This window comes from Schistocerca cancellata, chromosome 4 (genome assembly GCF_023864275.1).
Source record: "Schistocerca cancellata isolate TAMUIC-IGC-003103 chromosome 4, iqSchCanc2.1, whole genome shotgun sequence".
NCBI classification, from domain to species: Eukaryota; Metazoa; Arthropoda; class Insecta; order Orthoptera; family Acrididae; genus Schistocerca; species Schistocerca cancellata.
This window is the reverse complement of record NC_064629.1, coordinates 654,029,073-654,049,397: the sequence shown is the minus strand read 5'-3', so window position 1 is coordinate 654,049,397 and position 20,325 is coordinate 654,029,073. Positions and strand designations below refer to the sequence as shown.

Sequence of the window (20,325 nt, the reverse complement as noted above, 5' to 3'; positions counted from 1 at the left end):
AAGATATACTGTGGATGTGTGATAAGTGGCTCCACTCAGTGCTGCCCTCTCTGCAAGTGCCAGAAATTCATGAATGAAAAAGATGTATGCAGTCTACCAGTAAAACAGTTAAAGATGGGAGAAGTGCAAGAACTTTCTGATCATTCATTAATTCACCATCAAATGACTACAACAAAATTACATGGCTTTATAATATGTTGCCAATGATAGAAAGCAGCAAGGTGATACATTTACAAGTCTAATCCCTTTTCCACCAACATTACATAGATTACTGACAACAACATTCTTACAAATTAAAAACTTTTCAGACAGTGTTTACAAGAATGTATTTTACATAAAAGCTCACTTAACAAATGCAAATAAATACTCATTTAATAAACTAAAATAACTCTACTGTATAAATGCGAGCTCAGTGAAGTTGTTTTGTTTGTCCACGCAAGATAACTGTGTAAGAAATGCTCAGGAAGTGAAGTCTGACTGTAACCACACTCATGGTGTGGGAAGTTGCTTTTCCTGGAAGTAAACTACAGCTGGCGTATAGGATGACTAAGAATCATTTTCCTCTCTACTAATGTAGAACAGTGTGCAGAGATTTATGTAGATTCTGTACACATGCTCCTTGTGTTAGCATTATTAACAAAAGTCGTATCTGCATTCCATGTAGTGTTGATGTATTCTGTGGAAAACAAACACACCCTGCATGTCTATACACTGTGTTGCCAGTGATTAATAAGGCATACTGTGGAGGGTCAGTATAACTTTGTGAAACGTCCTGTTGTTGCTTCTTTTGACATACTGGGATAGGTAGAGTGGGTAATCACCTGCTCAATCTTAAGTTTCTAGACCTATGAAGAAGGGGAGTGAATGAACACACTCCAGTGACCTATCTTCCCTTGTGCTTCCATTTCACACATTCCCCTGTGCCTCCCCCCCCCCCCCTGCCCCTCCCCCATCCACCCTGTTACACCCTGGAATACAGTTTATCCCTTAATAAGGATCTACTGCACTTAGACATGTTACACACATTTAATATTTGTTTTTACCCACTTCATTTAAAGATAAACATCAATTTTAGACCATTAAAACAATATTTTTAATAAGCAGAAAATTTTCCATCTCCTGCAACCCAGAAACTACTAGCACTAGAGAAAAATGAATAGGACCTTTCTTGTAACAAATTTAATGTAGTTTGATTTTGTTCTGGAGAACATTTCATCAGAATCTATGGTTTTTGAGTTATTCAAGACAACCATAAAAGAAGTGACCTTTAAACACTCCCCACCCCAGTGATCACACCCATTGGTCAGTATTTTTAATGTATTGTTCATGGCACTCCCTTGTACCACTGCACAAAATTTGCAAGGTTCCATGTGATTTGAGCTGGTCTTAAGAAAATTAAAATTTACATAAAACGAGAGTAAAAACCCATTTTCATACGTATGCTTTACACAGCTTCCAATGTGTTACATTTTGAACTTTCTTTCAGTTTCCATGTACAGTACAGGTGAAGCTGTCCTACTTAGAGTTTTCATTCATAATGCACAGAAATAACTTTGGCATCAGACTGCTAATGCATTTCTATTACAGATGGACTGGTACCATTGAGTTTCAAGGAGGGTGCTTCTTTGTCAACCTTTCACTAACTGGGACCACATAACAATTAATTGTACAGTCCATACCATCATTATTGTTACCCCTAGTGTTGTGCCTACTCAGCAACAGTGCTCATTAAAATACAGTATGCATAGGTAACAATACAGTACACATTTTACAACATTGGCTGGCCATTGTTGTATGTACTTTAGCTGGTTGTGAAGTACCATCTGTACTGTAGTGAGCCCACACATGTCACATTGATTTTAAAGTGTTGTACGTATGTACTGTGTACTGTACATGTAACTGTGTGTTTCTTGATGTTTTAATTCATACATTACAATGAGTGGTTGGAGTAAAAGAAAAGTTGTGCTATTAAATGTGAAACTGTAGGCTTTGAAAAAAGACTAGACAAAGGAGAAACATTTTAAAAACTTGATGCTGAGTATGGAGTCAGTGAAGTGACAGTTGGAGACTGGCATAGAAACAGAGACAAAATTGACAAATTTTCATCAAAGAAGTGTTTTATCATTAAACAGAAGTCAGTGAAGAAATCTGAGTATGAAAAAATGAGTGAAGATTAGTTCATTTGGTTTACTCAACAAAGAGAAAAAGGAAACCCCGTTTCAGGGCCTATTCTGCAAGCTGTATTTTTTGGAAATGACTTAAAGGAAGGTGATGACGATTTTACTGCAAGTTTAGGATGATTGGATAAGTGGAAGAAGCAATACAGCATAAAGCAGCTTGAAATTTGTGGTGAGAAACTTTCTGTGGATTCTCAAACTGCTACACAGTTTTATGAGAAATTAAGAAAATTTTTACAAGAAGAAAATCTTGTACCCTCGATCAGCTGTATAACTGTGATGAAACAGGGCTAAATTATAAAATACTTCCATCTAAAAGTCTAGCCTCAAAAGAAGAAAAGGCTTCCCCAGGCTACAAGAAACATAGAGAGAGTTTAACAGTTCTTGCTGCGCTGAATGCAAGTGGAGCTTTAAAAAATATCCCTGCTTCTGCACTTCCTGTTACGTATGTCCACCAAAAATCTGCTTGGATGGACAAAAATATTTTTGAGAAGTAGTTTTTCGAAGATTTTGTTCCAGAGACCAAAAGATAGCCAAAGAAAGTGTTCTTGCCTTCCAAAGCAATCTTAACGCTTGACGATGCTTTTTCACACCATAATGAGGAAGAATTACAATGTGAAGGTACTTGCGCATTGTTCTTACCACTAATATGATGTGTTTAATTCAGTCTAAGAACCAAGGCATTTTACAATGCTTGAAAAAAAAAGGTATCCTCATCGTTTGATTCAGAATTTCTAAAAATAAAAAAGGAAAAAAAAGAGAGAGAGAGAATATGATAAAAGCTGTAGTTTACTAAATAGTCGATTCATGGTCTGAAATAAGAGTGGAGACTCTAAAAAAGTAATGGAACCAGATTTTATACAATTTGAAATGGATACCTTCAGTACAGATGAAGATGACCTACCATTGGCAGAACTGATGAAAAAGCCTTCTGGATGTGAAAATGTGAATGCAAGTGACATTTCAAAATGGTTGAACAGTTTGAAGAGACTGGTTTTGCAGTTGTTGAAATGGTTAGTCAACCCTCTGAAGACAGTCATGATGAGTAATTGCCTGAAGAAATTATACCTGTCATCACTTACATCGATGGTTTGGCAGTGCTAGATGTTACATTGAGCAGCAAGCAGAAGCTACACCAATTACACCATACTTCTTAGAAAATGGCATGACATTGTTGTTAAAAAACGAGGTTCTATTTTAAAACAATGGACAGTTTCTTTAAAATGTAACGTGTACTTTTGCATCTTGGAAATATGTATCCATATATGTACATATAACGCAGGTTTGTGTTGTATTGTTTTTATTTATTTTTTAATCATTGTTGTGCTCATTAAACATTTATTCCTGATTTACCCATTGATTTAGTGATATTTCCATATTATCCGAGTTTTTTTGTAATTCGAGGTTGCCTCAACCCCAATTAACTTGAATCACCAGGGCTCTACTGTACACGAATTTTTGCATTAATTTTCCTTTATTGATGGGACTAATGAGTTAGTTTCATGGATCATTTGCAGGATAAATTGTAATTGAATAGAAGTAGTTGTCAACATTTTCAGTTTGTTTTCAAATGTTGCTCTGCTGTCAGAAATTTTGTATCACTGGGTAAGTGATAAAAAATTTTGGTTGCAGCCTTGTGCTCCCCATGTTGTCCTCAAGACAACCTTAATGTGGAATAATGAACATTACATTTTCTGCAATCTTATGTTATTGCAATTATTCTAATCACAAATATGGCTGAACTGATTTGTTTTAGGAGTTCCAAAACGTCCTTTTTCTAGTCTAAATTCTTATTAATATGGACACGTAGAAATTTTGAAGTTTACACTTTATTTATTACTTCCGTACCATGAGTTACACTTATCATTGGTGTTGTACATCTAGATGTACAGAACTGAATCTTTTGTGTCTTTATAAAATTGAGAGTGAGACCATTCTCAGGAAACCAGTCAATGATACTTGTAAAAACATTGTTTACCATTTCTTCTCTTGCTGTATGTATCCTTTGATTGATTACAATACTATTGTTCTCTCCAAAAAGAATAAATTCTGCTTGTTGTGTATTAGACAGAAGATTGTTTGTATATATGAGGAACAGTAGTGGACCTAGGATTGAGTCTTGAGGAACCCCATACATGATTTCTCCCATCAGAAGAATCTTGCGTGATTAAAGTGGTTGAATTACTAAGTACAACTTTCCTCATTTTTTTGGTGACATATGACATAAAAGAAAAAAGATTTAACTTGCATTAGCTTGATAGTTGGCCTCTTTAAAATCATTCATTGATTTGCTGATTTGACATGTACCATTCTCTGATAATTAATTCCATTCTGTCACAACTTTATATGATTACAGCAGTAGGAAAATTCATTTTTCTGTTTTAATGTAATTCTGAGGAATTGCAAATTACTGTACATAATTTCTACATTATTTGTTAGTGAACTGCATTACAGTTAATTTTTAAGGTATAGAATGTCTGTTTCACAACATGCTCAGAGTCTCACTATTACCATTTTTTCAGAGGATCTGAATATCATACAATTTAATTTTTTGAATGAGAAAATAGATGAGATTAAGTGATATTATTCATGGCTGGATGTACTCTTGTTTAGAGTGTGATTTTCACGGATGAGAAACTGGTGCTGCATTGAAGCAAGATATTTGAGAAATAATCATTTTTGTTTCATTTTTTCATTCACTTAATTTGTATTTACCCTCACACTTATGCTCCACTATATTGTTGTATTTAGCAAACGGAAGAAATAATTGACATAACTAAAGATGAGGAAGTGCCACAAAAGAAGGCTGACCTCATAAATGAGCTAGAACCTGATAAGGTAATTTATTAGTGCACTATCAATTTACACTTTTTTTGAATCCCCACTTGGTTGCACCCTGTAGCACTGCTGCAGTTACTCTTTAACAAAATTTGCTGCATAACTACAGAGTTTAAAAACTGCCAGTTTTTGCTTAGATCTGTTGTTACGCTATTTAAACAAACTTTCATCAGCGTTGTATTGTCCCAAAATTTTTTTATTATAGCTTTAGCTTAATGTAATGTAAAAGTAAATGCAATCTGTTTGTGTGTTCATGTAATAGGACTACTGATGCACTTTGCTTCTGTGAAGTGTTAGTTCGCTGTGTGCTTTACAAAGCAGCTAGGCTGAACTGATAAAATAACAGTGTGACAGTAATTGGACAGGAGAGAGTGAGTGAGTGGTTCAGTGAGTGTGTTCTTATATATCATCGGGTAGTAGTGGTAAACATTTTCAATGTGTTCATTTAATATTTTATTATAATTTATTTCATATTTTCAAAATATGACAGTGCTATCCCATAATCGCTGTGTAATGGAATAGCTCTCATGACGTATTCTGGCTTAGTGCCAACTGTCATTTCTATGCAGTATGTTTCACATTGGTTCTAAGGAAATGTTTATTAAGTTATTGGGCATATGAAATGCACAAAAGGACTGCTAATATTATGAAGCTGCATGAATTTGCTTCAAGAGAAGCTAATTTTATTCTGCTACCTGATATGGCACATGGACAGAATAAAAAATAAGGTTTGAAATTAAGTAGGATTGCTTGATTATTGCATTGCAATAATCTTTTATTAGAAGGCATTTGAATAAAGTATGCCATAGATTTAAAAAATCAATTTCAGCACAGTTATCCAATCTCCATAAAGGCATGTCTGCATTCTTTGAATGCTTACAGACAAAAATCTGCCACTCAGCTATGAATTCATTGAATATTTAAGACCATTTTTTAAATAAGTCCACCCATAAATTCTTTTACATAGCTGAGTTGATTAAGATTAAGAAGTGCAACATTGGGGATGACCATGTATGCTTTAATATTGTTAATCAAAAACTCTTAACCAAAGATCATGTTACTTGCAAGTGTGAACAATTACATTGTCATGGACAACAAAACCTTTTCTTAAGTTCCTGTACCTCTTGTTTATTCTCACCTTTGCACAGTGACCTCAGTGTCTGGAAGTACAAATTTGCTTTGATTCTTGTGTGTTTGCCATAGGTGAAAGCAATAGTCTTCCAATAGCTCCATTACCAATAAGCAGAAGTTTATCACCAGACCACTGAAAAAATAATGAAAAAAATAATGAAGTGTTCGGTCAGTTATTTCAAGTCTGGGTGCTTTAATAAAAAATTAATATATATCTGTGTCTTACTGTATTATAATTCCTCTGATGAAAAATTGCATTGCACTGGAAGAGCAAAACAAAATTCCATTTTTTAAATCCTCATTGAATAAGTATTGGAAATCATATGCTTGGAACTGTAAATTTTCACCCTTGTTATTATATTCTTGAACATACTGTATGATGGAAAGTAATTTTCAGTTAGATGACACATCAGGTACTGTAACTGAAAATTACATTCCATCTTATTCTGCGTTTAAGGATATATATCTCTTAATGATTCCATTCTCTTATTTACCTTTTGCTCTTCCGTTTGATCACATGAATGTGTAAATGAGCAGCAAAAGGTATTTGATGTAAAGGTACAAACATGGGCTATACCTTGTGGCCTCTACTGCAATAACCAAGATATCCCCAGAAATGCTCTCCTGCCTTGGAGGATAATTTAAACAGAGTAAGCTAGAATTTAAATTAATAGAAAAATATAAATTAGGAAGTAACTGGGCAGTGACACAGTGTTAGAGGATCAAGTATAGTTGATTTTATAATACAAAGAGCAGGAGAAGGTACAGAAGGGAGTGAAATGGTTGCCAACGTATATTTGAAGTTGCATTTTTTTTAATCATACAGTAAGGCAGTGTAGAACTAAACATCTGACTCATATCCAGTGGAACCAAACCTGACATCTTGATGTGCTCATTGTCATTTAGAATTCTTTTTTTCCATTTTCTCTAATGACTTGAGGTAATAATGAGAACCCCCAACCAAAGTTATATTTTGACCCTTTTAGATTTTTTCTGCCAGAAGAATGTTTACAGTCTTTGATTTCTTAATGAGTCCACTTTCATCCAAAAGCCAAACAAATCTCTCTCCCTTTCTCTTCTGTTTTTTAAAGAAGAACAAAAGAATGCCTAAAAATATTAATGCAGCGATGAGCAGTATATACAAAATGAAAATGTTTGAAGTTGTTACTGACAAATATTTCAAGAACAAACCTATTAAAATTACTGATGGAGAAATCAATACAAATGAATTCTGACCACACAATGGTTCTTCCTCAGTTGTCTAAAGTCTGTAAATTTTTGCATATAACTTTTTAGAATAGTTTACTTATTTATTCCGAAATGCATTTTCTGCATACTGATGTTCCCATGAAAGGGGGAACAGCTCAGATGCAGGAAGATTTATACTCCATTCTTTTTGACTTGCATCTTGTGAAAGCATTACAAATTAAACTGGTGAAGTCTTCATTAATCTCCAGGTTCCCTTAGTATAATGAGCAGAACTTATTCCACCTCCAAGTTCCCCTAGGATTAATGAGCTGGACTTCACTTCTTGCAACAAGGGACAACACCTCGCAGCATGTCCAAAATCTCCCTCCCCCACCCCTCACCCCCTTCGTGCTCCCCCTCCCACCAAACTTATTAAAGGAGTGTCAGTTCACACCTACTCTGATATCCAAACTTATTATTATCTTTAGAAAGAGGAAGAAATTATTAAAGAAAATAAGAAAGTGAAGCACACAGAAAAAAGGCTAAGCCAGCAAAGAAACTTGTACTGGAAAAGATAATCCAGATTGCAGTTTCATGCTAACTGGCTCAGTCATACAATTGCTAATATCATTCTCAAAGAAGTGGCCTAATCTTATCTTAATAAACTGAAGTGCAGGACAGCATCAACATGTCATTCTAATACTGCCATTCTCCATTTCCTTTAAGTCACAACTTGAATGTGATGCACACAATGAATTTTTTAGTGATGTCAATGATGGATAATCATCACAGTGTTGAAACTACAACAGAACTATTCTGCATGTTGTTTGTTAACCACTCATTATTAGTATCTATTTTCAATCCTGCACTATTACTGCATTTGCCAAACTGAATGTTCTCAGTGTGAAGCTATGAATTTACCGGCAGATATTGTGTAAAAAGCTTACTGTAAGCTTATTGTGCAGTTTATGTGTTTGAGCATGCATTTGATTATTTAACATATTATCTTGTAAGTATAATATTTATAAAGCAAGTTTTTTTTCTGCCAACTGCCATGCATTACTTGTTTAATTCAGTGCTGATTCTTGCCTGCGAAAATTAACTTTGTCCTGCAATAGGTAATACTTGTTGATAATTACAACAAGGTACTTACATGGGGGAAACACAAGTCTTATCTGACAGACCATCACTTCTCAGTTTGGAGATAAAAGTACTCAGTGATGAGTAAACTCACTGAAAGTGGTGAAAAGTTAGCTAAATTTCTGACTACATATTCTTTATTAAAATTTCAGTAAAGAAAATACATATACATACTTTCACAACTTTGAAGTGAAAGGTTGAACAGTGTTGAGATACTTTCAGGATTTTGTACATCACTAATTAGTGTGAAATGAATAGTAGTCTCTCATTACTTATAGTCCTGTAGATAACATAAAATCCACACTAAACAGAACATTCCAAAAAACCTGTTTCATCAATGATGGCTACTGTCAAAAATTGTTCCAAAACCTGGTTTGCTTTTAAGTTTAATTTACTAAACCATAGTGCATGCTGCAATCATAAGAGTGAATTCAAGCATAATTATGATATCACACATTTATTATGTGTTACAGTCTTTCAGGAGTAATTGTTTACAGCTCTTACCAAAGCTAGGTATTTAGAAAACTTTTTCTTCATTCGAGCAAGATATTAAATAATATATTTGAAGTTACATCAACTAGATTTTTGTGAATAAGTACTATTACTCATACTTATTAAAAATAATTTATATGTTGACACACTTTAATGGTATATCAACCTTGTTGTTAATTAATGCAAAACATATGGACATTTGTTCTATATTATTATGCAGTATCCTAATTGCATAGAAAATTTTTAAAAAACTATATACTAATTAGCAAAAACACACACACACACACACACACACACACACACACACACACACACACAAAACATCTTTCCAAAATACTAGGTAGGTTGGTAAGCTGTTTTTTATACACAATTTAGTAGTGTTACACTTGATAGTGTTACCTATATGTTTATAGAATCTTTGTAATTCAGAATGCTAGACAAAAACTAACATGAACAGTATGTGAAAATAAAGTTGGAAGGATGCAAACTTGCTTACAGCTTTCCAGTCAGTATGTGATCTCATAAGAAATCAATAAAACTGAGCTGTTTATTTCTAATGATTCCTCATTTTATGTTATTGTTCTGAGATCATGTCAAGTACAACCAGCAACTCCTTTTAACTTGCATCTGTTTTGTAGAGTATATGTTGGATGTTATGTAAATATGAATGCTTAAAATGTTGTCAGTTTTAACATACTTGCATTACAGTTTGTTACTGTGAATTGTATTATCATCATACAATCATCTAAACATAATATTGACATATGTCATGCTACACATGCAAAATAATATACATAAACTGGAATTTTGATTTAAGTGAATCATTAAGTAAGGCTTCCAAACTTCATTATTTTTCTGGACATTCAGAACTTGACTGTCATTTTCTGGAAGGTCTATTCCTTCCCGGTCCAAAGGGTACATGCTATTCATCACAATTTTTGGAAATCTTTATAGAACTGAAGCTCTCATTGTTGCTGCAGACACAGCTGAATTTCTGAGAATATTATTTGTATTTGCCCAACATTATCATCAGTGTATCTTAATTCATTTCCATAAGTATAATTTGAATTCGTTATTGTCTTTAGAAAGAGGAGAAAAAAATTGCGAAAAAAGTGGATGAGAAACCAGTAGAAAAGAAGGTTGAACCTGCAAAGAAAGTGGAACCTGGAAAGGTAAACCTGGATGCTATTTTGGTTGTATTCATTTGTTTTTCATTAAACAGAAGACATTTCTCTACCAAATTGCTTGATTGAAAAGATATTATACTCATTAATATGGCACCTTAAATTTCTTCCAGCAGATCATGTCACTGTTTCTTACAAATTAATCATTATTAATCATACATTAAAATTCTTCTGACTGTTTCTATCACTTCTTGTTATCAATTATTGGTTTTATTTATGCTGCAAACATTCCTCATTAATATTTTTCATATTTATAAGCATTTTACTTCCTCGTTTTCTTTTACATCATATTCTGCTGATAACAAAAAAATAACTCTACATATTGCCTGGAAATATTTTTCATTGCTTCTTTCAAGATAAATATTTTATGGAAGACTCTCTCTGCAGTGATTTGTTCGAATAACAGACTTTTTAATTCCATAACACTGTAACCAGTTTATATCGTGATATTTCAATTCAGAAATTTAATATCTTACAATTTTTAGATGCGAGTTCACATATGTTTTGAATGTGATTGTGTACTATACAAGATAAAAGAAGTGTTCAGTCAAAAATCTGTGCCCAATTCCTTTGTAACACATTATAACCTCCTATCATACTTTTGCTACTTGACAGCTCAACATCCAAGTTGACTAATCTTTCCATCCAGATCGAGCCTTTATTCATTGTATAACAATGATGCAGAAAAATATTGCTATACTGTTACCACTTATTGAAATTGGAGTTGTATTATTTGATTAATTTTAAGGTCAAAATTAATAAGTTAAAAAACACTTTAAAATAACTCACTCGTGTTTTCATTACATAGGTTATGCTTAATTCCAGTACTGTAAGATGTTACTCAAAGCCCTTGATTATTCAGATGCATTTAACACAGTGACAGTGAGTCTGTGGTGATGATTTTCTGTCTTGTGAAGTGAAGCATGAATGCAGAGAGCTAAATAACAGGCTGTTTTTGATAAAGAAGAAGACTCTGACAGGAAATTTTATTACATAAACAATAAGGATAAACCTTTTGGCAATATGTCAGTGTTATATAGAAGAAGACAAGAAACAAAGTAAATTTTCTGTTAAAGACTCTTCCTCTTTTCCAGTTTTCTTCATTCTGAGGAGCAGCATAAAGTTCAATAATTGAAAATGTGGCAGAAGGATGTGTAGATAACACAAAAATGTGATGATCTCTGCACAACAATTGAATGCTTGCTGTTCTCGTTTGCACTCGTCTTGAATACAAAAGATTATATTTCACTTTTTAGTAATTAAAACATACAGAAATCAAATTTACTTCTTTAGCATCATATTTCTGAAAGAAAGTTTGTGTGGACAAGAAAAGAATAGAAACTTTTGAAATGTGGTGTTACAGAAAAAAGTCAATGATTAGTTTGGTATGTAAGGCAGTGAGAGATGGGGGAGAGGGGGGGGGTCTATAGAGGAAGACCTCGGTTTGACAATAGTGAACAGATTTAAGTGGATGTAGATTGTAGTACTTATGCAGATATGAAGAAACCTGTATGCATAATTGCCTCAAACATGACTTTGGACTGAAGACCATAAGAAAATGTATTGGAATGAACCTCGTGCAGACAAACAGTCCAGATGAAGTAGTCCTGGACCTGGAATTAGATATACTGTCTGTCCTTATGAACCCACAGATGTTCCACATCTACATCTACATATACAGGGTGTTACAAAAAGGTACGGCGAAACTTTCAGGAAACATTCCTCACACACAAATAAAGAAAAGATGTTATGTGGACATGTGTCCGGAAACGCTTAATTTCCATGTTAGAGCTCATTTTAGTTTCGTCAGTATGTACTGTACTTCCTCGATTCACCGCCAGTTGGCCCAATTGAAGGAAGGTAATGTTGACTTCGGTGCTTGTGTTGACATGCGACTCATTGCTCTACAGTACTAGCATCAAGCACATCAGTACGTAGCATCAACAGGTTAGTGTTCATCGCGAATGTGGTTTTGCAGTCAGTGCAATGTTTACAAATGTGGAGTTGGCAGATGTCCATTTGATGTATGGATTAGCACGGGGGCAATAGCCGAGGCGCGGTACGTTTGTATCAAGACAGATTTCCAGGATGAAGGTGTCCTGATAGGAAGACGTTCGAAGCAATTGATCGGCGTCTTAGGGAGCACGGAACATTCCAGCCTATGACTTGCGACTAGGGGAGACCTAGAATGACGAGGACACCTGCAATGGACGAGGCAATTCTTCATGCAGTTGACGATAACCCTAATGTCAGCGTCAGAGAAGTTGCTGCTGTACAAGGTAACGTTGGCCACGTCACTGTATGGAGAGTGCTGTGGGAGAACTAGTTGTTTCCATACCATGTACAGCGTGTGCAGGCGCTATCAGCAGCTGATTGGCCTCCATGGGTACACTTCTGCGAATGGTTCATCCAACAATGTGTCAATCCTCATTTCAGTGCAAATGTTTTCTTTACGGATGAGGCTTCATTCCAACGTGATCAAATTGTAAATTTTCACAATCAACATGTGTGGACTGACGAGAATCCGCACGCATTTGTGCAATCACCTCATCAACACAGAGTTAATGTGAACGTTTGGGCAGGCATTGTTGGTGATGTCTTGATTGGGCCCCGTGTTCTTCCACCTTCGCTCAATGGAGCACGTTATCATGATTTCATACCTGTGCTGCTAGAACATGTGCCTTTACAAGTATGACACAACGTGTGGTTCATGCACGATGGAGCTCTTGTACATTTCAGTCGAAGTGTTCGTACACTTCTCAACAACAGATTCAGTGACCGATGGATTGGTAGAGGCGGACCAATTCCATGGCCTCCAATCTCTCCTGACCTCAACCCTCTTGACTTTCGTTTATGGGGGCATTTGAAAGCTCTTGTCTACGCAACCCTGGTGCCAAATGTAGAGACTCTTTGTGCTCGTATTGTGGACGGCTGTGATACAATACGCCATTCTCCAGGGCTGCATCAGTGCCTCAGGGATTCCATGCGACGGAGGATGGATGCATGCATCCTCGCTAACAGAGGACATTTTGAACATTTCCTGTAACAAAGTGTTTGAAGTCACACTGGTACATTCTGTTGCTGTGTGTTTCCATTCCATGATTAATGTGATTTGAAGAGAAGTAATAAAATGAGCTCTAACATGGAAAGTAAGCGTTTCCGGACACATGTCCACATAACATATTTTCTTTCTTTGTGTGTGAGGAATGCTTCCTGAAAGATTGGCCGTACCTTTTTGTAGAATCATTTAGCTCTCAGCTTCAAATGCTGGTTCTCTAAATTTTCTCAATATTGTTTCTGGAAAAGAAAGTTGCTTTCCCTCAAGAGATTCCCATTTGAGGTCCCAAAGCATCTCCATAACATGTACATGTTGTTTGAACCTACTGGTAACAAATCTAGCAGCCCACCTCTGAAATGCTTCAATGTCTTCTTTCAGTCTGACCTGGTACCAACCCCAAACACTCAAGCAGTACTCATGAGTAAGACATTTTAAATTGTATTATTTCTGTAAATATTTTTGTTTGTTACAGAGCATGAAAACTACACTCAAGGATAGGTCACACCAGCATCCTAAATGCAGTCTCCTTTACAGGTGAACCACTCTTTCCTAAAATTCTCCCAATAACCCAAAGCTGTCCATTTGCTTCCTCTACCACAGCTCTCACATTCTCATTCCACCTCATATCGCTTTGCATCATTATGCCCAGATATTTAAATGATTTGACTGTGTCAAGTGGGACACAAGTAATACCGTATCTGAAAGTTACAGGTTTTATCTTCCTACTCATCTGCATTAACTTACATTTTTCCACATTTAGGGCTAGCTGCCATTATCACACCAACTGGAAATTTTGTCTAAGTCATCTTGTATCTTCCTTCAGTCACTCAACGTTGACACCTTATCATAAACCATGACATTATCAGCAAACAACCACTGATTGCTGCCCATTCTGTCAGCCAAATCATTTATGTATATAGAGAACAACAGTGGTCCTATCACACTGCCCTGGTGCACTCCTGACGATACCCTTGTCTCTGATGAACACTTACCGTCTAGGACAACTTAATGGGTTCTATTATTTAAGAAGTCTTTGAACCACTCACATATCTGTGAACTTATTCCATATGCTCCTTTCTTCATTAACAGCTTGCAATGGGGCACCATGTCAAATGCTTTCCAGAAATCTAGAAATATGGAATCTACCTGTTGCCCCTCATCCATAGTTCTCAGTATATCATGAGAAAATGGCAAGCTGAATTTTGCACAAGTGATGCTTTCTAAAATCATGCTGATTCATGTACATAAATTTATTAACCTCCAGAAAGTTTATTATATTCAAACTGAGAAGATGTTCGAGGATTCTGCAGCAAACAGAAGTTAGAGATATTGGTCTGTAATTTATTAGGGCCATTCTTTTACCTTTCTTATATACTGGGGCCACCTGCACTTTTTTTGAGTCACTTGGAACCTTGTGCTGGGTGAGAGATTCATGATAAATGCAAGTTAGGTAAGGGACTAATGCCGTAGAGTACTCTTTGTAAAATCGAACTAGTATTCCATCTGAAGCTGTTGATTTATTTGCTTTCAAATGTTTCAGTTGTTTCTCTACGCCAGGTATGCTTTTTACTGTGTCATCCATATGGGAGTCTGTCCTATGGTCAAATGATGATATGTTTGTGTTTGTATGATTCTCCTGTGCGAACCATTTCTTGAACATGAAATTCAAAACTTCCACTTTTTTTTGCTGTGTTCAACTGCCACATCAGATTGGCTGACAAGGGACTGAATATAAGCCTTAGATCTGCTTATCGATTTTACGAATGACCAGAATCTTCTTGGGTTCTTTGCCAGATCTTTTGCCAAGTTGTGATGGTGGTATTTGTTGTATGCTTCTTGCTTAGATCTTTTCAGAGTCACACAAATCTCTATTAACCTTCACTTGCCATTTATGCATTTCCTTTTGAACTAAGAGTGCAACAGCCTCCACAGCACCCATTGAATTTCGTTATTAAATCATGGTGGGTCTTTTCCATCCTTTATCCACTTACTAAACACGTAACTCTCCAGACCATGATTTACAATCTACTTCAACTTTTCCCATAATTCCTCTACATCCATCTTACTGGAACTAGTGATCCCAATTTATTGTCTAAGTGAGATATTAATAACTGTGTATTTGCTCTATCTAGCAGAAACAGTCTCCTAGCCTTTTTAACTGATTTATTAATTTTTGTAATCATAATTGCTATGATGACATCATGACTGCTAATCCCCATTTCCCCATTTCTATACTGACATCGTCGACAAGGTCTGGCCTATTTGTAGCTACAAGGAGTAAGATATTTCCATTGCGTGTCAGCTGCCGAGCTAGCTGCTCAAGACAATTTTCAAAAAACATGTTGAAAAGTGTTTTGCATGACTGTCTCTCAGTATCCACTACAATGAATCCATAGACATTCTAGTCTAAACTCAGCAATTGGGTGGCCAGTAAAAACATCCAACAATTAGTGTGGTTTCACCTACGGCTGTTATATGTAACCATATAACTTTGCTGTTACACTCAATTTCGTCTTCAATAGAGACAATTTTTTTTCAACTGCAATGAACAGTCCCCATCCTATGGCCTCTAACCTGTCTCTCCAATATGTGTTCCAATCACTCACTAAATATCTCAGAGCTTTCCACATTAGGTTTCAGTCAGTTTTCAGTCCCAAGAATAATTTGAGTGGAGAACTTTCCTGGAGGTGAGTAAATTGGGTACTTTATTATGAGTACTTCGACAGTTTACTGATAAAATTGTGACAGTTGAAATGTATTTGTTCTGAATGCCATTTGACTTACCTTGCTGCATATCAACTGGCAAGTGTTCATCAGAGCACATCAAATGACTGTTTAGCCTAAAAACCCTCATGTGCACTACAGAAGGAATCTGCTACCTGAGTAGCTGCTTCCTTTGGATAGTGCACCCCTGACCTATCAAAGGGAGCCCTACAAATCCCCACACAGTAACACAGGCCTAGAAATCTTCAGCCAAGACTGTCACAGAGTCAACGAAGCTTGTGGTTGAGACCCTCCATTCAGCTCCAAACCAAAGGACTGTGATCAACTCTGGGAATGATTCAGCAAATTGCAAGCTCAGCTTGGATGTGACGCCTGAGGCCAGCAGTCTTCACCACCTCCACCAGCTGCCTGTATGAACTGAGGATTGCCTCAGAACCCATGTGACAGGCTTCATTGGTGTCGACCTGAATCACAACATGCAGATGACTGCACTCTGCACACTTGGTAGCCACAGGCAAGGCCACCTCCACATCTGGGATAAGGCCCTCTGGCAGACCCTCAAATTTACAGATTTGTCTTTCATATACGAGGACTATATTCTGGCAGCTCCCGTTGTAGGATATTCTGTTACATTGTGGTTTTTAATCATATTGGGATCGTAACTGAATTTGCAGTTCCATATCATTAACCTAAACTAGTCAGGAAGATTCTGGTACCCTTAAAGAAGTGAATATTGGTGATTTTAATAGGAAAAAGTCACATGTGTATTGATTATATTTGCAAAAGTTATCAATATGTATACTATGTGTAATATAAATTGAATACTGATAATAACAGAATGATTGTTATGACAAATGATAAAAACTAATGAAAACGTTTGCTGGTAGTATTATTTTGAAATGATAATAATAAAATTATGAGGCACCAAATGGCAAAACTGGAATTATACTCCTGTCAACCTCAGACGGGAGGCCCTCGTCACACGACATTTAATTTCAGCACATCACTCTTTGTCACAGGCTGTGATATTTTTATATCACCTTATCTTTTCAAACTTATCAAGATTACAAAGATAAACAATCACCTCCCATGAATATAAGTATATTTTTGTGAGACAGATTTCAACAACAGAGTGTGGCAGTATCATGCATGCTAATGTCTTAGAACTTATGCCATTTGGATACTAAATAATCCTTCTGGTGTAATGGAATGCTGTTCTGTCATGATGCATTTTATATACGTCACTGTAACACTCTGGTAGATTTTCAGGCTCCTATCGTATTTAATATTGCAACAAATGAATGAAAGTTGCTGTAAACAGAATTTCGTTACCTGTTTCTGCAGTGATATTATTTTAACAGTGATGCCCATTCGACATAATAAATGTATTACCTAGGTAACGTTTTCGTTGGGTATGGGGGATTCTCCTTTAACAACTCTGCTTAACCTTGAAACCAAAATTATTGCACAGTATCATTACTGAACCAGTGTTACCCACTTTCTGCACTGTAATTCAAATTCATTATTGTCTTTAGAAAGAGGAGAAAAAAGTTGAGAAAAAAGAGGAAGAGAAACCAACACAAAAGAAGCCTGAGCCTAAGAAAGTGGAAACTGTAAAGGTAAATGTAAAACTTATCTCCTTCCCTTCACTTGATTTCCATGAAAAAGTGCACTGTTTTGCAGCAACATTTAACTTCTGGAGTGTAATGTTTTACACACAAAATAAATTATAATTCTTCAAGTTGCTCTTTCTCTCTTCGCTACCAATAAATCTATTTTTAAAAATAATCCAAAAGGTAACTGGCTTCCACACTCACTTCACATTTTTCTGTTTTATGGTACCATATGACTAACATAGTGTCTGTTTGGGATCTTCTGTAACATTTTATTTTATGGTAGGCCATTTTTGTACCATATGATTTAGCAGAGAAAGGAGAGATCAGTTTCATTTTGTGTTCATGTCTTTTCGGGCTTATGAATTTGATAATGAGGCTAAAGATCTAAGACCAAGCAGATAAAAATGTTTAATATGCAATTGTGACAATGTTCTCTCAGGCACTGATGAAAACTGCTATCAGTATTTTCATATTTTCTGTAGATAAAATGGGAAAAAATCAACTTCGTTTCATAGCCACACTTAGCCACTTCATAGGTAATTGATGAGTGCTGGTAGAAAAACTATTACATGGAGAAGTGCCTCTTAAGCAATTTATATTATATCTGTATAGCATACTAACACATTGATATTCTATTGTGAAATGCTAAGCGTAGAAACTAACCATACAGGTATTTCTTAACAAAATACTAAAGCCTGAGAGCATATACTAAAATTGTTTGGTAAGTTTGCTGTTAGCGTGATGGTATTAATATACATGATTTTTGTTTTAACTGCAGTTCATACTATACTAGAAAGTAGGTGTCTTGACAATATACATATTGTATTTGCACTGAACAATAAGCAGAAAAAGTTGTCTTTTTGCATGTAGTAATTCCTTGAACAATACTTCTGTTAACAATGTGCAAATGTACTTTTTAATGACATAGGTATGTGCCTGACCTGTAATTACTTTGCTAGAAAATATGTATTTCATCTTTTTGTGCCAACTTACACATTGCTTGTCATTTGTTTACACACACACACACACACACACACACACACACACACACACACACACACACACACACAAAGTGTGAATACAATCTTCAGTGACATGGTAGAACATTGGCACATGGACATCAAATGCAAAAATGTGTGTATGTGTGTGTGTTTTAATATGAAAAGAAACAATATTTGATGCCCACGTCCCAGTGTTTCTTTTTTGCCATATCACTGAAGATTCTATTCACATATCATCATATTCTGAACTGTCTAAACACAAAGCACTGCACAACAATAGAATGTGTTCTGAAAATAGGTCCTACGTAGGTTCATTTAAAATAGTAATATAGCAACTGATTACAGCTACTTTCAGAGTGTAGCAGGAATAAATTTTGTAAAATACCAGGTGATCAAAAAGTCAGTACAAATTTGAAAACTTAATAAACCACAGAATAATGTAGATAGAGTAGATAGAGAGGTAAAAATTGACTCACATGCTTGGAATGACATGGGGTTTTATTAGAACAAAAAAAGCTAGATGTGTGAAAGATCTCTTGCGCGCGTCGTTTGGTGATGATCGTGTGCTCAGCTGCCACTTTCTTCGTGCTTGGCCTCCCAGGTCCCCAGACCTCAGTCCATGCGATTATTGGCTTTGGGGTTACCTGAAGTCGCAAGTGTATCGTGATCGACCAACATATCTAGGGATGCTGAAAGACAACATCTGACGCCAATGCCTCACCATACCTCCGGACATGCTTTACAGTGCTGTTCACAACATTATTCCTCGACTACAGCTATTGTTGAAGAATGATGGTGGAAATATTGAGCATTTACTGTGAAGAACATCATCTTTGCTTTGTCTTACGTTGTTATGCTAATTATTGCTATTCTGATCAAATGAAGCGCCATCTGTCTGGCATTTTTTGAACTTTGTATTGTTTTGGTTCTAATAAAACCTCATGTCATTCCAAGCATGTGTGTCAATTTGTACCTCTCTATCTACATTATTCTGCGTTTTTTTCAGTTTTCAAATTTATACTGACTTTTTGATCACCCGGTATAATAGCCAGGAATTTCTATAATCATTTACAGGGTACAAAGCTGTGTCACCTTCACGAAAGCTGTTTGGAATTTATTATGAAACACAGATATGTGTTTTGACTTTCTCATTATACACTGGTGTGCAAAGCTTAAGGATGAAAGTAATTTTTGCATGTTGTGTCAGTATCAAGTTAGATAGTTCACTGAAAGCTGGACAGTCCAGAGAAAGAACTGCTACAGTTTAGTACAGACGGTAACTGCAAGAAATGTGCAATTAGGCAAAGAGAAATGACACTTGTAATTAGGCAAAGAGAAAAGACACTTTCATTCAGAGGCAATAATAACACTGAAATCACTGTGATTCATGGTGTTACCCTGGACATTACAGACGGCGGGACATGGGTCTTAACAGGGTGTGTGATCACCATGGGCACATGCTTTGCAGCATGCTCCCATGCTGGCCCCAATGTTGATTAGGAGTTCTAGTGGGAGGGCATTCCATTCCTCCACCAGCAAGTTTGACTACTGCTGGGTGGTCATTGCTGCATGTAGATGTGTCACAAAGTGTGTCACCAATGTATCCCACATGTCCTCAAATGGATTTAAATTGGGGGAATGGGCAGGCCAGGTCTATTCATCAAATATCCTCTTCTACCAAGAGCTCCTCCACATGTGCTGTTCAATGCTGTTATGCATTGTCATCCATAAAAATGAACTCAGGACCGAATGCATCCCTGAAAAGATAAACATGGT

At 36.0% G+C, this 20,325-nt stretch overlaps 1 protein-coding gene across 33 annotated transcripts in view; it reads left to right on the top strand.

Annotated features, from left to right (window-relative positions):
- The window catches only part of LOC126183349 (twitchin), a 521,808-nt gene that overhangs the window by 164,369 nt on the left and 337,114 nt on the right, over nt 1–20,325 (top strand). For 13 of the 33 annotated variants that reach the window (XM_049925263.1, XM_049925234.1, XM_049925248.1 and 10 more), the window contains 3 exons: nt 4,929–5,015; nt 10,052–10,138; nt 17,468–17,551. The exons of 3 other annotated variants lie outside the window; for them this stretch is intronic. In XM_049925263.1, coding sequence (XP_049781220.1) covers nt 4,929–5,015; nt 10,052–10,138; nt 17,468–17,551 — 258 coding nt within the window. The remainder of the gene's footprint in view (nt 1–4,928; nt 5,016–10,051; nt 10,139–17,467; nt 17,552–20,325) is intronic. 17 more of the 33 variants (XM_049925261.1, XM_049925257.1, XM_049925255.1 and 14 more) reach the window with 4 other exon arrangements.